The 27,924-nt window shown below is 44.9% G+C and overlaps 2 protein-coding genes across 4 annotated transcripts; both read right to left on the bottom strand.

Moving 5' to 3' along the window:
- Positions 1-471: 471 nt before the first annotated feature.
- LOC124884613 (transmembrane 4 L6 family member 5-like) lies at positions 472-7,114 on the bottom strand. Of its 2 annotated transcripts, XM_047392628.1 has the most exons (7): positions 7,098-7,114; positions 2,396-2,423; positions 1,671-1,847; positions 1,516-1,584; positions 1,130-1,284; positions 856-1,048; positions 472-749 (listed from the first exon to the last, which is right to left on the bottom strand). In XM_047392628.1, exons 3-7 carry the CDS (start codon positions 1,845-1,847, stop codon positions 729-731), a joined length of 615 nt encoding a protein of 204 aa, XP_047248584.1. In that variant the 5' UTR covers positions 2,396-2,423; positions 7,098-7,114; the 3' UTR covers positions 472-728. The 2 variants fall into 2 exon arrangements, with proteins under 2 accessions (XP_047248584.1, XP_047248583.1); XM_047392627.1 differs by lacking the exon at positions 7,098-7,114 and having other exon boundaries at positions 2,396-4,043.
- Positions 7,115-7,544: 430 nt separating this feature from the next.
- rnf168 (ring finger protein 168) lies at positions 7,545-27,041 on the bottom strand. Of its 2 annotated transcripts, none has more exons than XM_047392624.1 (8): positions 26,740-27,041; positions 26,034-26,201; positions 13,759-13,957; positions 11,683-11,753; positions 9,708-9,863; positions 9,543-9,628; positions 8,607-8,664; positions 7,545-8,531 (listed from the first exon to the last, which is right to left on the bottom strand). In XM_047392624.1, the coding sequence occupies exons 2-8, from the start codon at positions 26,166-26,168 to the stop codon at positions 7,959-7,961; spliced, it is 1,278 nt and encodes a 425-aa protein (XP_047248580.1). In that variant the 5' UTR covers positions 26,169-26,201; positions 26,740-27,041; the 3' UTR covers positions 7,545-7,958. The 2 variants fall into 2 exon arrangements, with proteins under 2 accessions (XP_047248580.1, XP_047248582.1); XM_047392626.1 differs by having other exon boundaries at positions 26,034-26,198.
- Positions 27,042-27,924: the final 883 nt, after the last annotated feature.

Below are 27,924 nucleotides of genomic sequence, written 5' to 3'. Positions count from 1 at the left end.
TCCCTCTGACCACTGTGCAGGACTTGTATATGTCATTCCCAAGATGAATTGACGCTGTATTGGCTGCAAAAGGAGGCCCTACACCATACTAATAAATTATTGTGGTCTAAAACCAGGTGTTTCACTTTCATTGTCCAACTTCTGTAGGTTTGTCCCGTAAATAAGTTCTGCTTGTTCTTCCATTTTCCTGGTTTTCCCAAACCCAGTAATGTTCTCATATCTTTGTTCAGTGCAATCTGGTTCTGAAGCTCACCTTTGGAGCTCCCCAGCTCAGTTGGAAACCTCATTTCATTGTTGGAGCATGTTTGTTTGAAGACAGTGATCTCTTGAAGGAGGTCATTCGTAAACTGGAGCTCCACCGTTGATTTCTTAGAATGAGCTTCTCTCTTTCTGGTCTCATGTTCTCACAAGAAAAACATCTGCTTTGCACTTTGTGCTGATTTCTAAAGCTGTTTGAATTAATGGTCAATCTGAGGTTTTCACTTTATTACTTTAAAAAATACAGAAATAAAGCCTTCACACATCTTTATCGTTCTGATCTTCATTCTGCAGATAAAATCTGTAAATATGATCCAGCATCATCAACATTATCTGATTGAAAACAGACATAAATAAGTTATACTCTCTGGAACCCAACTGCTGATTTCAGAGTTATTGGTTGGGTAAAGTGCATCAGTGCTTGTATCTTGAAGTATCTGAGCTGGTTTCCTGTGAAGATCCGAACTGCTTTATACTGAAACTGGAGCGACCTGAAACCCAAACACAGGAAGGGGAAGTTACATCTAAAGAACCAAAGGAGTCTCTGCTCAGGTATCCAACATGGCGTCACCCACAGGTCTGACCACGCCCACTCACCTTATTGTGGCCAAACCCCTGACCCAGGATCAGCCCCAGCCCAGAGTTCAGGATGTTCAGTCCACAGAGGAGGGCCTGCATGGCGCTGGTGATTCCCATGATGCTGAACAAAACAACGTTCCACTGAACCACCGAGTGGGGGGCCATGCAGACCCCCGACCACAGAGTGTGGTTGTACAGGTACCCCGAGTGTCTGCCGAGAAAAAATAGAGAGACCCAGTTAGGAGACCAGACTACAACATCTGGTTTAGTTCTGTCAATGGCTCTTTCTCACCTGTCAGGAAGGGGCTGCAAGGGGACGCCCCAGGTAAGACCAGAGGATGAATTGTAGAGACACAGAGGACCCTGAGACAGACCTGTGGCGCTGACCAGGGTACAGCTGGAGGCAGCCAGCAGCCCTATGCAGGAGTACAGAGACTGACACAACATCTGAAAACACAAGGTCACCTCTGTTAAACCAAGAACAAGATCTGTAACGAGGACACCTATGTTACACCTGGAGAAACATTTGGAGCAAGGACACATCTGGCAAACCAAGAAAAACATCTGAAAACACAAGGACACATCTGCTATGCATGGAAAAACGTATTGAACATAAAATAACACATCTGTTAACCAAAGATCTTTGTGAGTCAAACAGCTAGAGGGTGTGGAGCTCACCTGACTCCTGAAGGCACAGCAGCCTCTGGTCCTGCTGCTCTGGATGAAGGCTCGTGCTCCAAGTAAAACCTGAAACCAAACAGCTGTGAGATCCAACATCGCCGCTGAGGAAACATGTCCAACACACGTATGACCCTTCACACAGGTGATCTCACCAAGATGCCTGAGCCCCACAGACCTGTGGCCCAGGTGGCCTCTCTGGTCACATGACCCTCCAAAAGGAAGTGGAGCTTCAGTTCAGGAAGCATCAGCAAGATGTTGGAGAGCATGCAGATGATCGCCATGGGAACCAGAGACACGCCCACACATCGTAGACACCTTGACACGCACATCTGTCAACAAAGGGTTAAAAACAATCACCACTGACCAATTAGTGCTGGTACTGTTCTGAAGAACAGGTTTGTGAGCTCTCCCTGAGGTTCTGCTGTGTGCTGTTTACCTGTGTGATGTCACAGCTGAGCAGCCAATTACAGAAGCCCACATTGATCTTTAGAAATGTTCTACCAGCAGCAAACTCAAAACTAGTTCTTTCAATAAACTGAGTCTTCTGAACTTCCCGTAGGAAAAGCCTTTCTCTGATTTAACAAAAGTTTCAGATCAGGAAAAAGCGATAAATGAAATGATTGTTTTCATTCAAATGTCGAACATCACTGATTATTCAAACGATTGGTATGTATTAGGTTCCTGACAAAAATACAGTTTATAGCTGAACAATTATTTATTTCTGAATTCAGATTTTTAAAACTCAGATTGATCAGAAATCTGAACATTTTAACTGTAAGCTAAATATTAGCAGCCAAAACATGCCTGAAAAGCTGAATTCTGCTGCTGCTGCAGAAGTTTCAAACACATGGTGTCATAAAGGAAAAGCAGAACTCACCGTGAAGTCCGTTGGCCCGGTTTAGACTCTGAGAGGAACAAAGGACTCATTTATAATCTGAGAGAAGACACGCCTGCTGTCTGAGGACAGGAAGAATGACCAAAACAAAGACTGAGGACAAACCTGACTTGAGATCAGTCTGAGCACAAGAAACCCGAACAATTTCTGGAACAATGGTTCTGTTTATAGCCCAGAACACGTCAACAAACAACAGATAAACAAAAACATCAACAAACAACCAATCAATAAACATGCAAACAAAAACTTTAAATAAACTGATAATATCTGAAAGATAAACTTGGTTCTTGATGGACTAAACTTGGTGCAGCTGTTATGGGAAAATTCTTTTAAATGCTCTGAACTTCCCTTACGTCTCTCCCCTCTGACCCTGGAGGAGTTGGTCTGTAAATTCATTATCAGGAGGTTTATGGTCAACGCTCCCTGAAGGATTGTATCTCAAGGGATGGTAGATGGGTGTCCTCATAAATAACCTTGTTACCTCTGACCCGGGGAGGGTCTGGGGGTCATATTTCTAAAACTCTTTTAAGTTGAGGTAACACCCTCATACTGTTTAAATACTGTCTGTAAACTCTTGTTCTGGGCTCTGCTTCACTGACTAAGCTCAGTGACAGGGTCTTCAATCGCTGCAACGCCTTTGAATAAATTTATAAGATAACTCTCTTTTAATGAGTTAATTTCTCTCCCACTTTGATAAGAAAATCCATCACACAGCGATGAACTGGGAAGACAGGTTGTTGTTGGAGACACCTGAAGACAGGCCTGAAGACGAACCTGAGGACTGATCATGGGATGGACCTGCAGACAGGTCTGAAGAAGACTTTAGGAAATGTCTCATGACAGATCAGTGGATCCAATCCAATCCATTTTATTTATAAAGCACATTTAAAAACGAATTGTTTAAACAAAGTGCTGAACGACACTGAAAGGTCAAATCAAGACACAAATAATAAAAGACAGTAGGAGAAAAGGCCTGTCTGATATTTAATGGCAACTTGTTCCATAAGTTTGGTGCTAGAACTGAAAAGGTCCGATCTCCTCAGTCAATAGGAGCTGGTCAGATGATCTAAGAGCCCTTGGTTGAACATCAGACTGAAGCAAATCAGGGAGGTATGGAGGAGCAAAGCCATTCAGACATTTAAAAGCTAAGAGATGAATTTTAAAACCAATTCTTTGGAGCTCAGGCAGCCAGTGGAGTGAAGACAGAGTGGAGAAATATGTTCATGTCTGTGTGTTCCTGTTAAAAGACGAGGAGCAGCATTCTGGACAAGCTGAAGGCCTGGCTGATCCCAGCATCAAGTGAGTTACAGTAATCTAGAAGTACTGTGATAAATGCATGGATTATTATCTACAGATCATGATTACCTCTCCAGGATGGACTTGAGGACCAACATGGAGACAGATCTGAGGACCATGTGCTGTCTTTGGACCTTGTTAAACTATAAATTATGAGTCCAGGTCTTAAAAACGTTCTAGAGATGCTGCCGCTTGTTTCGTGTCTTAAGATCATTGAACTTCAGGAGTTTCGGTCCTTAGATCCTTGAACGTTCAAATAAGGAAAGACGGGACCTTCAGCTGATGAATCGGAAACCAGCTTAATATGCTTTTGAACATTTAGTTTTCAGACTCCAGTTAATAACATCTACAAGTCCTTCTCAAAATATTAGCATATTGTGATAAAGTTCATTATTTTCCATAATGTCATGATGAAAATTTAACATTCATATATTTTAGATTCATTGCACACTAACTGAAATATTTCAGGTCTTTTATTGTCTTAATACGGATGATTTTGGCATACAGCTCATGAAAACCCAAAATTCCTATCTCACAAAATTAGCATATTTCATCCGACCAATAAAAGAAAAGTGTTTTTAATACAAAAAACGTCAACCTTCAAATAATCATGTACAGTTATGCACTCAATACTTGGTCGGGAATCCTTTTGCAGAAATGACTGCTTCAATGCGGCGTGGCATGGAGGCAATCAGCCTGTGGCACTGCTGAGGTCTTATGGAGGCCCAGGATGCTTCGATAGCGGCCTTTAGCTCATCCAGAGTGTTGGGTCTTGAGTCTCTCAACGTTCTCTTCACAATATCCCACAGATTCTCTATGGGGTTCAGGTCAGGAGAGTTGGCAGGCCAATTGAGCACAGTGATACCATGGTCAGTAAACCATTTACCAGTGGTTTTGGCACTGTGAGCAGGTGCCAGGTCGTGCTGAAACATGAAATCTTCATCTCCATAAAGCTTTTCAGCAGATGGAAGCATGAAGTGCTCCAAAATCTCCTGATAGCTAGCTGCATTGACCCTGCCCTTGATAAAACACAGTGGACCAACACCAGCAGCTGACACGGCACCCCAGACCATCACTGACTGTGGGTACTTGACACTGGACTTCTGGCATTTTGGCATTTCCTTCTCCCCAGTCTTTCTCCAGACTCTGGCACCTTGATTTCCGAATGACATGCAGAATTTGCTTTCATCCGAAAAAAGTACTTTGGACCACTGAGCAACAGTCCAGTGCTGCTTCTCTGTAGCCCAGGTCAGGCGCTTCTGCCGCTGTTTCTGGTTCAAAAGTGGCTTGACCTGGGGAATGCGGCACCTGTAGCCCATTTCCTGCACACGCCTGTGCACGGTGGCTCTGGATGTTTCTACTCCAGACTCAGTCCACTGCTTCCGCAGGTCCCCCAAGGTCTGGAATCGGCCCTTCTCCACAATCTTCCTCAGGGTCCGGTCACCTCTTCTCATTGTGCAGCGTTTTCTGCCACACTTTTTCCTTCCCACAGACTTCCCACTGAGGTGCCTTGATACAGCACTCTGGGAACAGCCTATTTGTTCAGAAATGTCTTTCTGTGTCTTACCCTCTTGCTTGAGGGTGTCAATAGTGGCCTTCTGGACAGCAGTCAGGTCGGCAGTCTTACCCATGATTGGGGTTTTGAGTGATGAACCAGGCTGGGAGTTTTAAAGGCCTCAGGAATCTTTTGCAGGTGTTTAGAGTTAACTCGTTGATTCAGATGATTAGGTTCATAGCTCGTTTAGAGACCCTTTTAATGATATGCTAATTTTGTGAGATAGGAATTTTGGGTTTTCATGAACTGTATGCCACAATCATCCGTATTAAGACAATAAAAGACCTGAAATATTTCAGTTAGTGTGCAATGAATCTAAAATATATGAATGTTACATTTTCATCATGACATTATGGAAAATAATGAACTTTATCACAATATGCTAATATTTTGAGAAGGACCTGTAGTGGCAGGAGATCAGTCAGGGTTCTTCTGGTTTGATCACGGGTCAGAGGACATAAGTGAACATAAGCTTGACCCGTCTCTGAAAGGAACCAGCTGCTGGTCTTTACTTCATCTTTTTTTCTATTTTGAGTTCTGCTAAAACAGAACCACTTATTTTTGCTCCTATGATTCACTGCAGGACAACAAAGACTCATGGGAAATGTGCTGATGGCTCACTGCAGTCCAGCGTGACATAATCAGGTTCTTCTTCTGAGTTTTAACTTCAGACCAAACCGATGAACATTTTTTCTAGGATAAAAATCGGACCATGTCTCTAAAACCAGGATCTGACTGAGTCTCCTCCTCCTGCTGTTCCGGTTTCTGGGTCAGATCCAGTGATCCTCCACAGAAACTGAAGTACCACAGAGGGAGGATCTGAGACCACGCTGCTTGGACCTGAACTGTTGTCCAGCTGGTTCTGTTCCACAGAGTAGAAAGTTGGTTTGGTTCCTCTCAGCCCATCCTGGTCTGTTCATTGGTGGACCCCTGAGATGCTTCCTGAGACCGACATCAAACTAAAACCTCAGGACCAGCATCTGACTCAGCCGCCACCGACCCACAATCCCACAGACATGAGGAGCACCAGAACATCTGAGGTCCTCGCGGACTGAGTGTTTTAAGGGTTCTGCTCAGACGTCACCATGCGACTCATCAGGGTCACATGACCCGCCGCAGGGAAACCATAGAAACCAAACCGTGGTGACGAAACTCCCTGTCAGCGGGATCACACATGGGACGGAAAGGTTTGGAAAAAATGTTTACACCTTTAGTTTGGGTTTTTGGAGAGATACAATCTGAATTTACTCTGGGTTCTGGACTGGTTCTGGGTTCACATCTGAATAATGTTGGATCTAAATAAAAGCTGGACAGCAGCTGCAGGAAAAACTCGTGAACTCTGGGACTCAATTATTCAGACCGACTTCTAGTTTGTTGTTTTTCAGCTCATATAGGAAACCCAAAGAACAGAACCAGAACCCACTCTGCTCTCCGCTGTTTATCCAAAGAATACAGCTCCTCTACAACTGCCTATTAGTCCCACTTTAGGATCTTATCAGCTACACTGTTTTAGAATTGATTTTTAAGGAGCTTTTAAAATGATTAAAGGTCATAGTTCACCATATCTGCTATTTATGGAACCATCCTGATCTTCAACAACCCAAAGACCAGGAACCAGAGACCACTGAGGATTTTCAAAGCAGACTTATCTTTGCTTTGGTTTTTTTTAGTAATTAATTCAACCTAATTTTTAATTATATCTGCAGCTGTATTACCCTTTTAACTTAGCTTTCTAATCATTTTAATTATTGTTGTAATTAAAGAACTAATTCACCAGTTCTTGGAATTAAATGTAGATCTTAGTTTTTTAGGTTCATATTTTTGGTCTCTTACCATAATTCAAGCCTTCAAACCAACACCTGTTGGCGTCACATCTCTGCAGACGTCATTTCCACGCAGACCTCTCTAGATAAAAAACAATGGTCATGTCTCAGTGTCGCCTCCTAGTGGTTGAAACCTTGAATTGATCATGCCAACACAGCTTCACCGAGGTCCTGGTTCCACTGGACTCCAATGGGTCCGGCTGGAGGTTTTCATGGTGTCGGGTAGTACAGATGACTCAGACCAAACTCAGGACCTTCTGACTGAAACTTAAGAATTCTTGTTTGTAAAAATATTAGGAATTTTAAAGACAAAACAGCTGGATTGGAACCAGATCCGTATGGGGCAGCCCACCCAGAACCCGGGTGTGACGAAACAGATCTGTTCTGGTTCTAAGTTTATACAGAATCTGTTTGGATCATCAGGAATGTTAAGGCAGGTTTAAAGGAGTGAAGCATCTGACTCTTCAGAACTTTTATTTCCAATCAAACATTTTTATCTTTTTTTTACTGAACAAGAATCAGAAAAAAATAAAGGAGGAAAATTCTGCAGGAACAGCTCAGAGCGCCCCCTGCAGGACCTAACCATGATAGTGTTGCTACACATTTAGAGGGCATTTCAGCAGCAAGGACGTTTTCTTCCTCTGCAGTAAAAACATGATGCAGCCGAGGGGGCGGGGCTTCAGCAGACCCCAGGTTCTCATTCGTTGATCCGAACAATCGGAGAAAATCAACCATTAAGTTGCCGGCCTTACACACCTCCCAACAGAACAAAAACAAAAAAACAAACTAACCCCAGGAAACAAAAACCGTTTACAGAAACGGACCAATCAGACTTCAGCTGGAAGTGCAGCTCTTTCAAAATAAAATGCTTTTATTTTCCGTTTGTTTGGGCAGCAGCTGAGCAGGAGGACGAGAAGCAAGGAGGTGAAAATATCTCCGTTAGAGTCGTCTGTTTGCTTCCTCTGCTTGGTAAAGAGGAAGATGAGCTAAGTGAGGTCCTTACAGTTGAGGCAGACTGTGGTGAGGAGATTCTGGAGGTTTTACAGGTCCTCCCTCCTCTTCCTCCTGTAGACGCGTGTGATGGCCCCGCCTTTTCTGTCTCACCTCTCTGGTAGCGCAGCAGGTAGGCATCGGAAGACCCTTTGCTGCGGTCTGTGACTTTCCGTCTCTCCTCCTGATTGAGCTCCTTCTGAAGGAGCAGAGCCAGGCGGCGGTCCTCCTCCTCTTGCTGCCGTCTCACCTGAAGCTCCACCTCCCCGTCAAGCAATGGCCCTGCCTCCACTGGTAAGGAGGAGGAGACCAGGACTCGTTTGGTGGTCACCTCCTCCTCAGCAGCATTTAGCTCGGAGCTCTTCCTTTTCAATGATGACGATCTGATCAGCTGGTTTTCTGTCAGTGGGCGGGGCTGCTCCATGTGAAGCTCCGCCTCCAACAGGATGTTCTCCTGAAACAGGAAGTTAAAATATGTTATGTCATCTCTCTGTCAGCTGCTAGCATTTCAGTTGATGTTCAAACTGACCTTATTGGTGATGAAGTTGGGGGTGGAGCTTGGCAGAGCAGGATGGGGACACAGGAACCTGAAACAAACCAATTCAACGTGTCACTTCCTGTCAAACAGACCATGTGACCATGAAATATAGGAGCAGCTGAATGAAAAATGATCCAACAGAACCAAGTTCAAACCTGACTCGGAACCAGTCTGATTTATCAGCACCAAAACAAACCCAGATCTAGTTTGTAGTGAAACAGGAACCTAACGGACCTTGTGGCCTGAAACATTAACGTCCTGCAGGCCTTTAGGCCGGAGCTCAGATTCGTATTTAAAGCGGATTAAAAGGTTTCTCATTGATCAGGCGTGTTGGGAGAAGGGGAGACGTCACACTGTGTCAACTCTAAACTTCAACACAGAAGGTACTCCCTGCTCAGCCTCGGTGATACCCGTGTATCTGCTCTATCCCAGTTGCTTATACTGAGCCTGGTTCTGGTTCTGTTGGAGGTTTCTCCCTGTTAAAAGGGAGGCATTCCTCTTTACTGTGGCCATTTTACTTTGGGCGCTCCATGACCAGCTGGAATTGATTGTTCTGTTATAATCAGGGTTGGATTGATTTGACTGAATGATTTTATTTAACTGGTTATAAACTGGATCTGTTGGAGATGTTTATTTGTTGTTAATTTATATGAACTGGGCTGAAAAAGATCCCAGACCGTTTCCTGTACTAGATCCAGCTTCCTGTAATCTGATGAGGTCTTCCTCCTGCTCCTTCCCTCTCATCTAAACACCACCCTGAACGGGAAACCATCTGACGGGTCTGTGGAGCAGGCCGACTTCACAGCTTAAATCTCCATGGCAACAGATGTTCGTTAGAATAGAAAGGCTGAGGAGTCATGTTTCCTGGTTAACATCTGAGGTTAATCTACCTTCAGTACAAAGTAACCCCCCTCAGGCGTGACACACCTGTCGATGTTTCCCACTATGACCTCCTTCTTCTTCTTCTTCTTCACCGGAGTGATGTCGGGCACACGAAGGTTTTCCTGGGAGTTCTGTGGGAGGGAGACAGCTTAATGTGACCCATAACCATGCATGCAGACGTTAGTGTGACATCAGCATGACATCACTGACCAGCTGGTTGCTCAGCAGTTTGGCCAGCTGCTCGTCCTCCTCCTTCCTCCTCCTCTCCTCCTCCAGCTGCTGCTGCTCCTCTGCCAGCAGCTTGTGGATCAGCTCCTCGCTTGCTCTGCTCTCCTCTTCATCCTGAGCCCTCCGCTCCTCTGTCAGCTGACAGGTAACAGACACGTTTATTTAGGGAGATGTTCTGGACTGCATTTAAAACTTAAGAAGTGTGAGATTTTGGCAGTTAAAGATTACAGTGAAATAATCATCACAAAAGAACAGAAACAACGAAGCTCTCTAAATTTTGACCCTCTAATACTCAAGACTGGAAAAAGATTTAATCAGTGGTTATTCAGAGCTTAGAGGTTATTACCTTGCTTAGAAAGGCTGAAGGTATCTCCAGACTTACTTATGCTGCCAGGCTTTAGATCTTGATAACAATACTGGGAAAGAAATTGACAAATTGCTCTAACTTCATTTGGAAGAATAAAACTCATTATATTTGGAGATCTACTCTAATAAACTCGTATGAAAACGGAGGACTTGATTTTTTATCATTCTCTATTTTAAATAAAACTTTCAAAATAAACCGGATTCGTCTGTTTTTTGCATCACCGGCTTCTATCTGGAACATCGTCCATTATCATATTTTTTCTAAATTTGGGGGCTTACACGTTTGCTTGGTTTGTAATTTTAATGTACAGAAACTTCCTGTCAAACTCTCTCTTTTGTCATGGTCACTTATCTACAAGCAAACTTCTCTCATTGTTGTTTTTTTTATTTCATACAATAAAGACATTTTGTTAAAGAACATTATGGTAGATCAACTATTTGACAATGAGTTGAGGGGTTTCTCTCTAAATGTAATATTCCTGTTTCTTCTGGAGAACATGCAAAGGTTTTTGGTGTTATTTCTACTGAGATGTGTGTGTTATTCAGACTCTACTCACATCTCCTACTCTGACTCCCATGAACTCTTCTGTTGGAAACATTTGTCTTACCTTGCCTGTTCGCAAGAACAATAAATCAATCAATGAAATCCCTCTTCCAGAGGGAGGAGACATCTATTCCTGCTGCTGTGGACCGATGTGTCCTGGAAACATACCTGGCTGCTACCTGATCACCTTCTCCTCACTAACAAGGTGAAAGAAGTGTCCTTTAAACTCATACTCAGGACCTGTCCTGCCAAAGACTACCTGAACAACTGTACTTTTTGTGATCTTCTCCCAGAATCTGTTACACATTTGTTCTGGTTATGTCCATACTCTAAAGCTCCATATAATTACATTTCTGTAACTCTATGGAGTCAAATATTTTAGAAAAGTTTAAAACCTTTCTTTATCAACCTATTAATCATCCAAGCTAAATTTCACTTAGATAAATGTAAATGTTTCAAGAAAAAGCCAAACTTGAATGTGTTTCTAATTGAACTTAAACAATATTTGCGTCCTTTCCGATTTTCTACTCAACAAAAAGCGAAAAAAAACCCAAAACATTTCAGTTTGTTTCCAGCTTAAAATTCTGGACAGTTTAATCTGTTAGATTATATATTTATTCGACACTCCTGGCATAAATGTTTCTGTGTTTTTGCCGTTTTAATGTACGTTTTCTTGTCTCCTATGGCATAGACCTGGCATACCTGTTGTATTCAGTCTGTTATGGTGTTTCAGTTAAAAATAAAGGTAAAAAAAATAACATTTATGGAGATATTTCCAACCAGATAGCAGCCAAAAATATAAAAGTTTCTGAGGTTCTGCTTGTCCTGAAGCACAGCCGCATACCTGGATGACATCACAGTGATGTCACACTGTAACCATGCCTACACACCCACGGTGTCACACAGCAGTCAGGATGATTTTTCATTCAAGAAAAATATATTTTAAATTTAAAGGCAAACAATATCTGCAAATCAGAAAAGATAACCATAAATCACTTCTAAACTATTAGAGTTCCTGTAAACTCCTCCATCCCATCCTGACCTTACCTTGGTCATCTGATCCTCGTACTCCTGCCGCAGCTCTCCAGGAGGACAGACTCTGGGAAACGCCACGAGGACTGCACGCACACACACACACACACACACACACACACACACACACACACACACACACACACACACATTCCTGTTAGTGATGCAGAGCTCATGTAGCTGTGACCTCCATCAGTGATTTAAAAACGGTTCTGGAGGCTTTGTAGGAGTACAGATGGTGTGTGCGCCTTCAGCTGACCCATCAGTCTTCACTCACACCTCCTCCTCAATAAAACCAGGTTGTTTCCTGATTTTGGGTCTTAAAGCAGATTTCTGTCTGAATCAGCAACTACATTTATAATTAAGCTTTAATTTATGTATTTTCCCTGTGAAACGAACAAACTATCTCTGAATTGAACTGATCAAAGGAGTAGAGCCACCTGAGCCTTGAAAGACCATCTGAGCATGCTCAGAAACAACTTCAGTTTTACTGGAGATGCACCGACCAGAAGTTTGTGTCTGAAGTGTGATCTCTGGTTTTTGCTGTGGCGAAGCAGATGAGTTATACCAGAAGATTTTAGAAGGTTTGTTCCTAGTCTTCCTGCATTGAGGTCATTAAATAGTCAGATAACCCGCAGGACGGCCAGGCTGCCAGAGAGCAGGCGGATTACTCTGGCTTCAGCTTAAAACATGTTTAGCATCACTAAACCAACAGTTTCTGTGAGTATTTTCTGGAGAATCTAGATTCTTAACTGAAATTTCCTGAAAAGTCCTGCCAGAATCCCTAGACCGGTATGTTTCACAATAGAGTCTGACAGCTGAAATGGGAAAAAAGAAGCTCTGCCTTCCTGTTATCCCTCCAGTCTTGCTCTCTCGCGCTCTCTGGCAGCCAGAGTACAGATGTCTTAAAATTACTTTTTTTCTAAAAGCTTCTTACTTTTTCTGTAGCTTTATTTAAACACCTCCCAGAGACTGAAGTCAGCTGCGTACGCTTCCCTCAGAGTCTGCATCCACAATGAAGAGTGTTGTTATAAGGTCAGCCTGGTGCAATAACTGGTCAGAGAAAGATCGGATTTTTTCGACTGGTCTTGTCTGGTGACCATCCTGTCCAGCTGAAAATGGTTTGGGTCACCTGCTGGTTATTGGACTCATCCCTAGTTTTCACTTGTAAAAAACAAGCTGACATGAGAGTAAACCCAGGAGCTTCCAGGACTCTGAGGTTGTGGAGAGCCGGTTCTCTTCAGGGACATACAGGTCACTGTTTTTTTTATTTGATGTTAACCAATTTTCAGGTTGAAATCAGTCGTCAGTCGAAGCTGATCCCCAACAGAAACCGTTCTGCAGCATGAACCAACCTCCAGAAACTCCAACGATCCAATGCTGAAGCTTTGTTCTTGTTGAGGTTCTGTTCATCAACTGTTCCACCACACTGACTGGGCTTGGACTGCTACAGGTAAGATACTGACACATGAAGACTCAGCCTGACATTCATCAAATTGAACTAATGCTGAGCTGGAGTCCAACCAGTGGTGATTGCTCTAAGACTGCAAGAGAAGTTCAGCTTCCCCTAAAATGTCAAAAAATAAGTGATCAAATATATACTGTTGTGTGTTCATGTCATTGACTAAATATGCGCTACAACGCGCTCAACTTTTGTTCAGAATCAGCTTCTTATCTCTGGTAACGACGCAGCTTTCCTCTCACTCATTCCTGCAGCTTCACAGTCCCGCCCATCGGACGCTCAGCGTCTCTGGGGGTCTATGGGGCAGTGGGCTGGCCTCGGCTAGGCCGAACGCTCAGCTTCTGCATGATGATTGGATGATCTGTCTGAGGCTGAATCCCTTTTTGATTGACAACAAAATCAGCGATCTTGAAATTGAGCTTCACCTCCATGAAAGACCAGCCAGTGAGTCCAAGGTTCCTCAGGGTTCCTTTGACCTTTCACCTAAACTGTTCTTTCAAAACCATCAACCTGTGCTCCCACCTGCTCAGTTGATCAGGGTCATTCTGATGATCAGAACCAAAATGCCACACAGAGCTTCCTCACGGTCTCTAATTATTATGGGATGTTTCTCTATGTGCCTAGTTTACCTGCGTGGTCGTCTTCCTCAACATCCTGGCCACTCAGGCGGCGTTGACACTGCAGAGGGAAGAAGGTCTGGATCCGGTCCCACAGCTCCTGATCCACCAACGTATTCTTTTTACTGTTATGTCGGACCCAGGTGGAGACCCGCTTTCTGCACATGGGACAGCACAATGTTGCCTTATCCACCGACTCCAGGAAGCAGCTCTGAAACACAAACACACGGTAAGCTGGTGTGTAGAATCGGACCGCCACCTGCTGCAGAGTTTTTATCAAAAACAACAACAGGTGTTCTTTGGCTTTAAAGCTGTAGCATCTGACCGAATGTCTAGAAAAAGAGCGCCACCTGTTGGACACAACAGCAGGAGCTACTGAACTTTAAAAGAAGCAGCTGATCAGTTTAAGGCCAGCAATGTGCTGTTAGGGTCTCTTAGTCCTGCTGTCCACGTCTTACTGCTGGAAACAGTGGAAAATGTTCCGCATCATCTTGAAGATGTTACACCCAACCTAAGTGGAAGCGCCATTTGATGAGAAATTAGTCCTTTAGTTAAGATCTAGTTTAATCACCTGCTGCATTTTGTGCAGGACTTTTATTTTGGCAGCTGATGTGGCTTCAGTCGTTTGAAGATGGCATTCATTGTAAAGGAGCGCCGTGCTCGGTCATAGAAGACGTTTCTCGAACACCTGTTGAGCAGTGAGCCGTAACTGACGGCAATATGGCGGAGAAGGACGTGCCCAACATTTCTAGGCAGAAGTCACGGAGTTGCGATAGCAGAAGCGGCCACATGAAGTAGCGATGGAGCAGTTGCATCAAGATCAAAAGGAGATGGATCAAATATTGTGGTTCAAGCCAAAAAAAAAAGGATCAGATTTGTAGTTTAATTACTGAAGCTAAAAAAACTGGATAATGTCTAAAGAAAGAGGGCAACATTTTCAGATCTTGTCACATTCATAAGCAAACGAGCAAAGATAGCAGCAGATCCTGTGTTTGGCAACATTAAGGGTGGTGAAGATAAAGATAAAGGAAAATTTCATGCCAATGAAAAATGAACCAAGCAACCAGGCTTAAGGGCAGCACATTTGCCACAAGTGTTGGACCAGACGCAAAAGAAGAATATCCAGAAAAGGCTAGAAATCCTTCTTCCGATAGCTGCAGTGCCTTTCAGAAGCCATGTGCATACTGTGATGGGCAGCACACATTGGTAGAGTGCCAGAAGATCAGAAAGTAACCGTTCAAAGAAAGGTTGGAGCTCCTTAAAGATAAAGGTTTATGTTTTTATGCTTTAGCCAAGGACATATGAGCAAAGACTGTAGGAAAAGAGCTTCATGTGAATGTTGCACCAAGAGACATCCAAGCATCCTCCATTTATCAAACAAAACCAATGAGAAAGAAGACGGCAGTCAAGCAGACAGTGAAACGCTGCAGCTAAAGAGTCCACAAAACTTTCAGGGGAACATGTGGAGCTACCGAGGCCTGTAACGATAGTCATGTGTTGCCAGTTGTGCCCGTTTGGGCCAAATTCAAGAAAGGAAATAAGGTAATAGTTACATGGATTCCTGGTAAGTACTTCTATGAATCGCATCTCTATTGCCAATGATGAGGAGCTGTTGACAAAGCAGTTTAATCAGGACTTTCCAGAGAGAGCCAGTGAAGAGAAACAAGAAATGTCATGGGAGGATATTCAGTTTATGAACTCTGTGAATGAAACATGTCAAAAGGTCAGCCTTCCTTTACGAAACAAAGACATCCAGATGCCAAACCATCGCAGTGTAGTTGAACAAAGAGCAGAACATTTGAAAAAGAAACTCTTATGAAAGAAAGATCTTCACAGAGAGTACAAAGTATTCATATCTGACCTGTTAACTAAAGGTCAGGCAGTAAAAGTGCCAACCAAAGATTGTGAGTCCAGCTCCCAGGTAGTGTGGTAGATACCTCCTCATGCTGTATATCATCCACAGAAGAGGAAGCTTAGAGTTGTGTTTGATTGTACATCATCTTATCAGGGCATGTCAATACACTCACAACTTTTGCAAGGGCCTGTTCTGACACGATGTAGACTAGATAATTGCGCCTTGATGGCAGACATACAGGGGTTGGACAATGAAACTGAAACACCTGGTTTTAGACCACAATAATTTATTAGTATGGTGTAGGACCTCCTTTTGTGGCCAATACAGCATCAATTCATCTTGGGAATGACATATACAAGTCCTGCACAGTGGTCAGAGGGATTTTAAGACATTCTTCTTGCAGGATAGTGGCCAGGTCACTACGTGATACTGGTGGAGGAAAACGTTTCCTGACTCGCTCCTCCAAAACACCCCAAAGTGGCTCAATAATATTTAGATCTGGTGACTGTGCAGGCCATGGGAGATGTTCAACTTCACTTTCATGTTCATCAAACCAATCTTTCACCAGTCTTGCTGTGTGTATTGGTGCATTGTCATCCTGATACACGGCACCGCCTTCAGGATACAATGTTTGAACCATTGGATGCACATGGTCCTCAAGAATGGTTCGGTAGTCCTTGGCAGTGACGCGCCCATCTAGCACAAGTATTGGGCCAAAGGAATGCCATGATATGGCAGCCCAAACCATCACTGATCCACCCCCATGCTTCACTCTGGGCATGCAACAGTCTGGGTGGTACGCTTCTTTGGGGCTTCTCCACACCGTAACTCTCCCAGATGTGGGGAAAACAGTAAAGGTGGACTCATCAGAGAACAATACATGTTTCACATTGTCCACAGCCCAAGATTTATGCTCCTTGCACCATTGAAACCAACGTTTGGCATTGGCATGAGTGACCAAAGGTTTGGCTATAGCAGCCCGGCCGTGTATATTGACCCTGTGGAGCTCCTGACGGACAGTTCTGGTGGAAACAGGAGAGTTGAGGTGCACATTTAATTCTGCCGTGATTTGGGCAGCAGTGGTTTTATGTATTCCCCTCCTTGAACCGCCACCTTAGTGAGGTGGAGGGGTTTGAGTGCTCGAATGATCCTAGAGGCTATGTTGTCTGGGGCTTAAATGCCCCTGGTAGGGTCTCCCATGGCAAACAGGCTCTAGGTGACGAGTCAGACAAAGAGCGGTTCGAGAATCCCTCATGATGACTACAGAATCGAGGCACGTGACATTGCCCGGTACGGCGGAGCCAGGGTCCCACCCTGGAGCCAGGCCTGGGGTCGGGACTCGTCGGAGAGCGCCTGGTGGCTGGGTTGCTCCTCGCGGGACCGGGCCGGGCCAAGCCCGAACGAGAGACGCGAGACCATCCCCCAGTGGGCCCACCACTTGCAGGGGGAACCGTGAGGGACCGGTGCAAAGAGGATTGGGCGGCGGACGAAGGTGGAGACCTCGGCGGCCCGATCCCCGGATGCTTAGGCTGGATCTAGGGACGTGGAATGTCACCTTGCTGGAGGGGAAGGAGCCTGAGATTGTGCGGGAGGTCGAGAGATATCGACTAGAAATAGTCGGGCTCGCCTCCACGCACGGCGTGGGCTCTGGAACCCATCCCCTTGAGAGGGGCTGGACTCTCTTCTACTCTGGAGTGGCCCACGGGGAGAGGCGGCTGGCTGGTGTGGGTTTGCTTGTTGCCCCCCAGCTCAGCCGTCTCGTGTTGGGCTTTACCCCAGTGGATGAGAGGGTCGCATCTCTGCGCCTTCGGGTTGGGGAGAGGTCTCGGACTATCATTTCGGCCAACGGGCCGAGTGGTAGTGCAGAGTACCCGGCCTTCTTGGCGTCCCTGTCGGGGGTGCTGGATAGTGCCTCTCCTGGGGACTCCATTATTCTGCTGGGGGACTTCAACGCCCACGTGGGAAACGACAATGACACCTGGAGAGGTATGATTGGGAGGAATGGCCTCCCCGATCTGAATCCGAGTGGTGTTTTATTATTGGATTTCTGTGCTAGTCACGGATTGTCCATAACGAACACCATGTTCAAACATAAGGGTGTCCATCAGTGCACTTGGCACCAGGAAACACTAGGCAGGAGGTCAATGATCGACTTTGTTGTCGTATCATCAGACCTTCGGCCACATGTTTTGGACACTCGGGTGAAGAGAGGGGCTGAGCTGTCCACTGATCACCACTTGGTGGTGAGTTGGATCCGCTGGAGGAGGAGAAAGTTGGACAGACTTGGCAGGCCTAAGCGCATAGTGAGGGTCTGCTGGGAACGTCTGGCAGAGCCCTCGGCCAGGGATGTATTCAACTCTCACCTCCGGGAGAGCTTTGACCAGATTCCGAGGGATGTTGGAGACATAGAGACCGAGTGGACCATGTTCTCCGCATCTATTGTCGATGCTGCTGCCCGTAGCTGCGGCCGTAAGGTCTGCGGTGCCTGTCGTGGCGGCAATCCCAGAACCCGGTGGTGGACACCGGCAGTAAGGGATACTGTTAAGCTGAAGAAGGAGTCCTATCGGCTGTGGTTGGCTTGTGGGACTCCAGAGGCGGCTGACGGGTACCGTGAGGCCAAGCGTGCTGCGGCCCGGGCTGTGGCAGAGGCAAAAACCTGGGCCTGGGAGGAGTTCGGTGAGGCCATGGAGAAGGACTACCGGTTGGCCTCGAAGCGATTCTGGCAAACCGTCCGGCGCCTCAGGAGGGGGAAGCAGTGCTTCGCCAACAATGTTTACAGTGGGGGTGGGGAGCTGCTGACCTCGACTGAGGACATTATCGGCCGGTGGAAGGAGTACTTTGAGGATCTCCTCAATCCTGCCATCACGCATTCCGTGGTGGAAACAGAGGCTGGGGACTCGGGGTTGGACTCTTTCATCACCCAGGCTGAAGTCACCGAGGTGGTTAAAAAGCTCCGCGGTGGCAAGGCTTCGGGGTTGGATGAGATCCGCCCTGAGTACCTCAAGTCTTTGGATGTTGTGGGGCTGTCATGGTTGACACGCCTCTTCAACATTGCGTGGCGGACGGGGACAGTGCCTTTGGATTGGCAGACTGGGGTGGTGGTCCCCCTTCATAAGAAGGGTGACCGGAGGATGTGTTCCAACTACAGGGGGATCACCCTCCTCAGCCTCCCTGGCAAGACCTACGCCAGGGTATTGGAGAGGAGAGTCCGGCCGATAGTCGAACCCCGGCTTCAGGAAGAGCAGTATGGTTTTCGTCCCGGCCGTGGAACACTGGACCAGCTCTATACCTTCTACAGGGTGCTCGAGGGTTCATGGGAGTTTGCCCAACCGGTCCACATGTGTTTTGTGGACCTGGAGAAAGCATTCGACTGTGTCCCTCGTGATGCCCTGTAGGGGGTGCTCCAGGAGTATGGACTCAGTGGCTCTTTACTAGGGGCCATCCGGTCTCTGTACAAGCGGAGCAGGAGTTTGGTTGGCATTGCCGGCACTAAGTCGGACCTGTTCCCGGTGCATGTTGGACTCTGGCAGGGCTGCCCTTTGTCACCGGTCCTGTTCATAACTTTTATGGACAGGATTTCTATGCGCAGCCAAGGGCCGGAGGGAGTCTGGTTTGGGGACCAGAGGATTTCGTCTCCTCTTTTTGCAGATGACGTGGTCCTGCTGGCCCCCTCTAGCCAAGACCTACAGCATGCACTGTGGCGGTTCCCAGCCGAGTGTGAAGCGGCTGGGATGAAGATCAGCTCCTCCAAGTCCGAGGCCATGGTTCTCGACCGGAAAAGGGTGGCTTGTGCTCTTCAGGTTGGAGGGGAGGTCCTGCCTCAAGTGGAGGAGTTTAAGTATCTCGGGGTCTTGTTCACGAGTGAGGGAAGAATGGAGCGGGAGATCGACAGACGGATCGGTGCGGCTGCCACAGTAATGGGGGCATTGTGCCGGTCCGTTGTGGTGAAGAGAGAGCTGAGCCGAAAAGCGAAGCTCTCGATTTACCGGTCGGTCTACGTTCCTACCCTCACCTATGGCCATGAACTTTGGGTCATGACCGAAAGAACGAGATCCCGGATACTAGCGGCTGAAATGAGCTTCCTCCGTAGGGTGGCCGGGCACTCCCTTAGAGATAGGGTGAGGAGCTCGGAGTAGAGCCGCTGCTCCTCCACATCGAGAGGAGCCAGTTGAGGTGGCTCGGGCATCTACAGGTCCTTCTCAAAATATTAGCATATTGTGATAAAGTTAATTATTTTCCATAATGTAATGATGAAATTTTAACATTCATATATTTTAGATTCATTGCACACTAACTTAAATATTTCAGGTCTTTTATTGTCTTAATATGGATGATTTTGGCATACAGCTCATGAAAACCCAAAATTCCTATCTCACAAAATTAGCATATCATTAAAAGGGTCTCTAAACGAGCTATGAACCTAATCATCTGAATCAACGAGTTAACTCTAAACACCTGCAAAAGATTCCTGAGGCCTTTAAAACTCCCAGCCTGGTTCATCACTCAAAACCCCAATCATGGGTAAGACTGCCGACCTGACTGCTGTCCAGAAGGCCACTATTGACACCCTCAAGCAAGAGGGTAAGACACAGAAAGACATTTCTGAACGAATAGGCTGTTCCCAGAGTGCTGTATCAAGGCACCTCAGTGGGAAGTCTGTGGGAAGGAAAAAGTGTGGCAGAAAACGCTGCACAACGAGAAGAGGTGACCGGACCCTGAGGAAGATTGTGGAGAAAGACCAATTCCAGACCTTGGGGGACCTGCGGAAGCAGTGGACTGAGTCTGGAGTAGAAACATCCAGAGCCACCGTGCACAGGCGTGTGCAGGAAATGGGCTACAGGTGCTGCATTCCCCAGGTCAAGCCACTTTTGAACCAGAAACAGCGGCAGAAGCGCCTGACGTGGGCTACAGAGAAGCAGCACTGGACTGTTGCTCAGTGGTCCAAAGTACTTTTTTCGGATGAAAGCAAATTCTGCATGTCATTCGGAAATCAAGGTGCCAGAGTTTGGAGGAAGACTGGGGAGAAGGAAATGCCAAAATGCCAGAAGTCCAGTGTCAAGTACCCACAGTCAGTGATGGTCTGGGGTGCCGTGTCAGCTGCTGGTGTTGGTCCACTGTGTTTTATCAAGGGCAGGGTCAATGCAGCTAGCTATCAGGAGATTTTGGAGCACTTCATGCTTCCATCTGCTGAAAAGCTTTATGGAGATGAAGATTTCATTTTTCAGCACGACCTGGCACCTGCTCACAGTGCCAAAACCACTGGTAAATGGTTTACTGACCATGGTATCACTGTGCTCAATTGGCCTGCCAACTCTCCTGACCTGAACCCCATAGAGAATCTGTGGGATATTGTGAAGAGAACGTTGAGAGACTCAAGACCCAACACTCTGGATGAGCTAAAGGCCGCTATCGAAGCATCCTGGGCCTCCATAAGACCTCAGCAGTGCCACAGGCTGATTGCCTCCATGCCACGCCGCATTGAAGCAGTCATTTCTGCAAAAGGATTCCCGACCAAGTATTGAGTGCATAACTGTACATGATTATTTGAAGGTTGACGTTTTTTGTATTAAAAACACTTTTCTTTTATTGGTCGGATGAAATATGCTAATTTTGTGAGATAGGAATTTTGGGTTTTCATGAGCTGTATGCCAAAATCATCCGTATTAAGACAATAAAAGACCTGAAATATTTCAGTTAGTGTGCAATGAATCTAAAATATATGAATGTTAAATTTTCATCATGACATTATGGAAAATAATGAACTTTATCACAATATGCTAATATTTTGAGAAGGACCTGTATACCGGATGCCTCCTGGACGCCTTCCTCGGGAGGTGTTCCAGGCACGTCCCACCGGGAGGAGGCCCAGGACACGCTGGAGGGACTATGTCTCTCGGCTGGCCTGGGAACGCATTGGGCTCCCCCTGGAGGAGATGGAAGAGGTGTCTGGGGAGAGGGACGTCTGGGCATCTCTGCTGAGTCTGCTGCCCCCGCGACCCGGTCCCGGATAAAGCGGAAGACGACGAGTACGAGGTTTTATGTTTTTTGGATACAATCCGGGTTAGCACCCGAACATCCCTTTCAGACAGCTTCCTCTTGCGTCCACAGTTAATCCTATTGGATGTGGTTCGTCCTTCTTGATGGTATGCTGACATTACCCTGGATACTGTGGCTCTTGATACATTACAAAGACTTGCTGTCTTGGTCACAGATGCGCCAGCAAGACGTGCACCAACAATTTGTCCTCTTTTGAACTCTGGTATGTCACCCATAATGTTGTGTGCATTTCAATATTTTGAGTAAAACTGTGCTCTTACCCTGCTAATTGAACCTTCACACGCTGCTCTTACTGGTGCAATGTGCAATCAATGAAGACTGGCTACCAGGCTGGTCCAATTTAGCCATGAAACCTCCCACACTAAAATGACAGGTGTTTCGGTTTCATTGTCCAAACCCTGTAGAGGCTATTGCCCCTTTTCCACTCGGCTCACTTTGCCATTACTGTTACAAAACTAGGTACATACTGGTACCTAGTTTTTTGGTCCCTGCTCCTTATCAGGTCCAATTGGGGCTGAGTCGGGACCACATGTGACGCGACCAGACTACTGTCCACTGATTGGCTGTGGGACCAGGAGACATGAGAAGGTTTTCCAAGAGGCAGTGCAGGAAAAACTTAATTAAAGGCAAGAGCGACTACAATAATATTAAGGCCCACAGTGGCCGCAGCGGGTCAAATCGAAATATAAATTAACTATTTACCAATCATGAACCAGCTTGAAGGCTGAGAGAAAAAAAAAAAAAAAGACACACCAGCTTTCTGAATGTCACACAGGTAGGGGGCGCTGTAGTTAATAACATCCTAAACCAGCTGATCACACATAAAATCAGCTGTTCAAACGCACAAACATTTCCTCAAAACACTCAGAACAAACCACCATGAAACAGCAGGTTTGGTTCTGACATTTATTGACGGTCCTTCAGAGAACCAGCGTCTGCAGGAGGAGGGAGCAGGCAGAGAGCAGCTGCCTGTAATCAGACTGCCAACGTCGGATCAAATGGGAGGACGATGCCGGTGAATCTGTGGAGCACCGCGGTCAGCAGTCGGTGGTTTTGCTCTTTAAAGACCTTGTCCTCGTTATCACCGTGGCTGAGACAAAAACGTCCACATAAAGCCCAAAATATGCTGCTCTTCCCAACCTCCCTCACATCAGAATCCCCAAGCCTTAGTTCTGGCTGGGCTGTGGTCCAGATCATTGTCCCAGTGGATCATTTTAGACATAAAAAACATACAGAAGATATCTTGCATATACAATAACAAAACATTATTTGTATTTTGTTTATTTTTGCGTTTTATTTTTACTTTAATGTGACAATGTCACAGAGTAACGTTAATAGCAGCACAGGGCTTCAGCTCCCAGAACTCCAGCCTTCAGTGAGTCAATAGAAACACAACTGGTACCAAACTGAGTGAAACCGAGTGGAACCACGCCGCCTAAAACGAGTTTGTAGAAAAGGGACATATGTACCACTAAGAGAGAGTTCCTGCAGAGGACAGTGACCTCTTGCTATTCCTCTGGTGGCTAAATGGAGACTTGGTGAGTCCTTGTAAGGTTACAAGATGGTTTGGTGCCACATCCTCTCCCAGTTGTGCAAACGTTGCACTGAGAAAGACAGCTGAAGATGCTAAATATAAAGTGACATCAGTTGCAGTTAATACAGCTCTGAACAATTTCTATGTTGACGATTGTCTAATGTCTACGCCAGATAAAATCCAAGCATGTGCACTGTACACCACCAGACGTGGGGTCCTGTCAGTGCCATTTATGATCCATTTGGGTTTTTGTCTCCTGCTGTTCATTCAAGAAAATGATTCTCCAACAGCTGTGTATGATGAAACTTTCCTGGGATGAAGACATTCCTTCCGAGCGGATGAAGAAGGCACAAACGTGGCTCTCAGATCTCAAAAAGCTTGATGGTTTCACAGTGAGTAGATTCTTGAAATCTGATGGATTTGGGAAGGTTAACGGAGCACTTGTCTGATGCAACCGGAAAGGCTACGGAGTTGTATCTTTTCTTTGAATTACAAGTGAAAGACAGGAGACTCATCTCTCATTCATTATCGGCAAGTCTAGAGTTAAAGCAAACAGCCATTCCACGCTTGGATTTAACTGCAGCTACAGAGGCTGTGAAGATGGAGTGACCTTTGAGAGAGGAGCTACAAATGCCACTGGAGGAATCCAGTGGACAGACAGTACTACTGTGCTGAAATACATTGCCAGTGACAACATCAGATTAAAAACATTTGTAGCAAATCCAGTGTCATCAATTATAGAAAATACAAAACTAAGTCAGTGGAAGAATGTAAACTCAGAGTTGAATCCTGCTGACCATGCGTCAAGGATGACAGCAGAAGCGTTCCTTAGGAGACTAAACTGGATTGCTGGACCAGAATATTTGACAAAGGACTAGAAACATTGGCTAGCTTCACCAGACAGAGATGCTAAATGATGATGTTGAAGTCAAACAATATGTTTGTGTGAATGTCACAGATATGAATGAGATTCACCTTGACAAGTTCATCTGTTACTATTCAGATTGGCATGGACTGAGAAAAGCAGTGGCATGGTTGCTGAGATTTAAACAGCTGTTTTTAAAGCTCAGCAAGCATTGTCATTTTCTGATGTTACAAGCGAGGGAGGATTGGAGTGAAGTTAAAAAAAAGCTGAAATGGTAAAAAACAAATGATTCAGATCAGATCAACAGTTAATGGGAACTTTGCTCACTGTTGCAGCATCAGAAAACCAAATTATTAAATTCTGTCAAAGACAAAGTTTCAGTGGTGAACTTGTAGCTCTTCAGAAAGGCGACAGGTTGAAAAGGTAAAGTCACATTTTCAAACTTGATCCCATTGTGCAGGAAGGGATTCTGAGCGTTGGAGGAAGGCTGCAGCAGATTCCAAACATCCTATGATCCTTCCTAAAGGTCATCATCCAACTACACTGATTCTCGGGTTCATTCACCAGACCACAGGTCACAGTGGGAGGAATTACACGTTGCCAAGCTAAGAGAGAGGTTTTTGATCCCACGAGGAAATTCTGCCATCAGGGAAAAAGTCACAAAGTGTGTGATTTGCAAAAGAGCTTCAGCAAAACCTGGGGAACAGAAGATGGCAAAGCTGCCTCAGGATCGCCCGACTCCCAACAAACCTCCATTCACCAACCGGGGCATAGACTATTTCAGGCCTTTGGGCGTGAAATGTGGGCAATGCCATATGAAGCGGTATGATGTATTGTTCACCTGATTTACCATTAGAGAAATTCATTTTGAAGTTGCCTGTTCACTCGATACTAATTCATGCATAAATGCATTCAGGAGATTCATTGCAAGGAGAAGCCAACTCTTGATGATGAACGCCTTCAAGCACTGTTTTGTGAAGTTGAGCCAACTGTCAATGGCAGGCCAATAACAAGAGTGTCAAATAACTTGGAGCTGCTCACGCCTAATCATTTACTTCTCCTGAAGGATAGCCAATTTTACCTCCTGGAGTTTTCCAAAAAAAGGATCTGTGCGTCAGAAGAAGATGGAAACAAGTGGAGATGTCATCTTCATTTTAGATGACAGTGCTCCAAGAGGCTCCAGGTTGATGAGAAAAGTTAAAAAGACTATTTCTGATTCCCACTAATTTGTCAGAAGAGTTTTTAAGACCAAAACTAGTGTTTTAGAAAAACCACTTAAAAAGTTACATATTTTGCTTGAAATGGATGAATACATAAGGATGGTTGCATTTCCAGTGATGTGTAACTGATATAAAATCTCAAAATATTAGTTACATTGTAGTTATTTTTAGAGATTTTAGTTGTTATTCAGTGATTCAAGCTCTACAATTTATGCAAATAAGTGAGTTATGTTCACTTTCGTAGTAGCTGATGCTTTAATGCTATAAGAAGTCATTTTTATGCTACTCTGTAACAATTAGGGGCCGCAATGGAAGCGCAATTTGATAAAAATGGGTCTTTTATTTAAGATTTAGTTTAATCACCAGCTGCATTTTGTGCAGGACTTTTATTTTGGCAGCTGATGTAACTTCCGTAGTTCAGAAGGAAGTGTTGCGCATTTTGGGAACTAATAAGTAATAAAGTAGCGGATGTTATTTTACCGTTGTCACGTTGCCGTGTTTTTCAACACGTAAGATTTCGTCTTGTCATCTTTTGAAACTCAGAATGAAGGTAAATAGTAATAGTAACACTAAGAGCTCAGCCTTCTGAGTGTGAGACACATGTCGGAGAGAGATGGAGAGCTCAGCATCACTAGTCATTTCTGTTACCATGGTAACTCCAGCTTCACTTCTAATAATTCTCTATTACCACAGTAACCTCACGTCCACGTGTCACTCAGACACCAAAGGCTACCTTGCAGGTGTTGTGTGTGTTACCTTGCAGAAGGTATGCGTGCAGGGCAGGGTGACAGGCTCAATGAAGATCTCCAGACAGACCGGACACAGACAGTCTTCCTGGGACAGAGCCGAGTCCTTCCTGCCACCTTCCTCCACCTCGGAAACTGGGGACATCTTCCTCTTCAGTTGAGGAACAACTGAACCCTGCTGAAGTAGAAACAGTCCTCATCATCCTCAACTGTACAGTGAAATGTGTCTCATTCCTGATCACACAGCCGCTTACTCTGAGGCTCAGCAACCCTACAATCCTTTCCCAGTCAGGTTCAATTTTTCAGTTCTTTTGTAAAGGTTCCGATTGGTTCTGTCTAGTCTGAGCTCTGTTCTTTAGGTTGTGTTCTGTTGGGGAATGAGACGTCGATACTGGACAGGTTTGGTGGTTTCATCTGAAGAACTGGAAGTTTGTCAGTGTTGACTGGGTGGATCATCAGGGGTGGAAGTTGGCTGAAGTTAGAACAGCCCAGACCGAGTAATATATACTCTGTGACCGCTGTATGTTAATGCTTCAGTTTTTGCAGAGTCTATAACGGCTATAAGTTAAATTAAAGCATCAGTTAAACAGTAACGGCTGTCTGATACTGTCTGGTTCTCCAACTGAACTCGGTGACTGACCGAGAGAACATCCCCAAACATATTCCTTCTCCGTCTGACCCATATCAAGACTTTTCTAGATTCAGCCCCACCTCACCTGCTTTCGCTCCAAATGAAGTTAACGTTAGCTGGAAGCTGGCGAACAGCTGATCCAAACGTCAGTTGCTCAGGGCCACCGGATATAAGCTGCTCCAGGTGCGCAGTCCGCGTGGCTTCATGTTTCTACCCGAGCCCTGAAAGTTCGGTTCAGTACCAGGGGTCAGACGGCAGTGAGTTTTAGCCGTTTTGGTAGTTTTATGAAGTTAGCACAACGGTAAACCCGCCTAAACAGACTGTTGGATGTGTACGCATGCGTACTCGTGAACTCCGCCTTCTTCGTTGGTTCTTCTTCTTCTTCTTGTATTATTTTTTGGCAGTTGGCAAATAACGTTATGATGTGCATTACTGCAACCTACTGGTATAGAGTGTGGTTCTTCATGGTTTTAAATCTTATTTACTATTACAACAATCAAATTCTATTTATTAATTTAGTGCTTTTGAAAAATCTAATTATAATTTGAATATGTTTGCTACCTAAACTTCTTTGCAAAGTATCTCTCAAAATAAAATTTTCTTTAATACCTACAAATTCTCTCCTTAAAATTGTTCTTTCTTGTTCATATTTCTGACACTTCAATATTACATGTTCTATTGTTTCCTCCTTTCCTCAATAATCACATTTTCCTGTATTATGTTTCTTTATCTTAAACAATGTAGAATTAAGTCCTGTATGTCCTAGTCTTAATCTTGTAATTCATCTTTCCTCTTTTCTACTCCTTCTTCCTGTTCTTACTTCTCCTACTATCTTGTTGATTCTATAAAACCATCTTCCTTTCTTTTCTTCATCCCACCTTTTTTGCCACTCTTTCCTGATTCTCTGTTTAATTATATTTCTTGCCTCTGACCTACTAATATTTATTATAAAGCTAATGTTTTGTGTTGCCTTCTTTGCCATCCTGTCCGCCATCTCATTCCCTCCAACTCCTACATGTTCTGGTACCCATAAAAACACTAATATTAATCCCATCCTTTATATTCTAAATAAAGTATGTTTTATATCCAACAAAATGTCTGGTCTACCCTCTGAATGATTATGTTTTAAACTTAATAATGCTGAACTTGAGTCTGAACAAATGATTATCTTTTAATGGTTTTATATCCTCCACCCACTGCACTGCTAACAATATTGCTAATAATTCTCCTGAATATACTGATAATCCATCTGTAATTCTCCTTCCTACTT

This window comes from Girardinichthys multiradiatus, chromosome 18 (assembly GCF_021462225.1).
Source record: "Girardinichthys multiradiatus isolate DD_20200921_A chromosome 18, DD_fGirMul_XY1, whole genome shotgun sequence".
Taxonomy (NCBI): domain Eukaryota; kingdom Metazoa; phylum Chordata; class Actinopteri; order Cyprinodontiformes; family Goodeidae; genus Girardinichthys; species Girardinichthys multiradiatus.
Note: the sequence above shows the minus strand (reverse complement) of the source record. Positions and strands in the feature narration are given on the sequence as shown.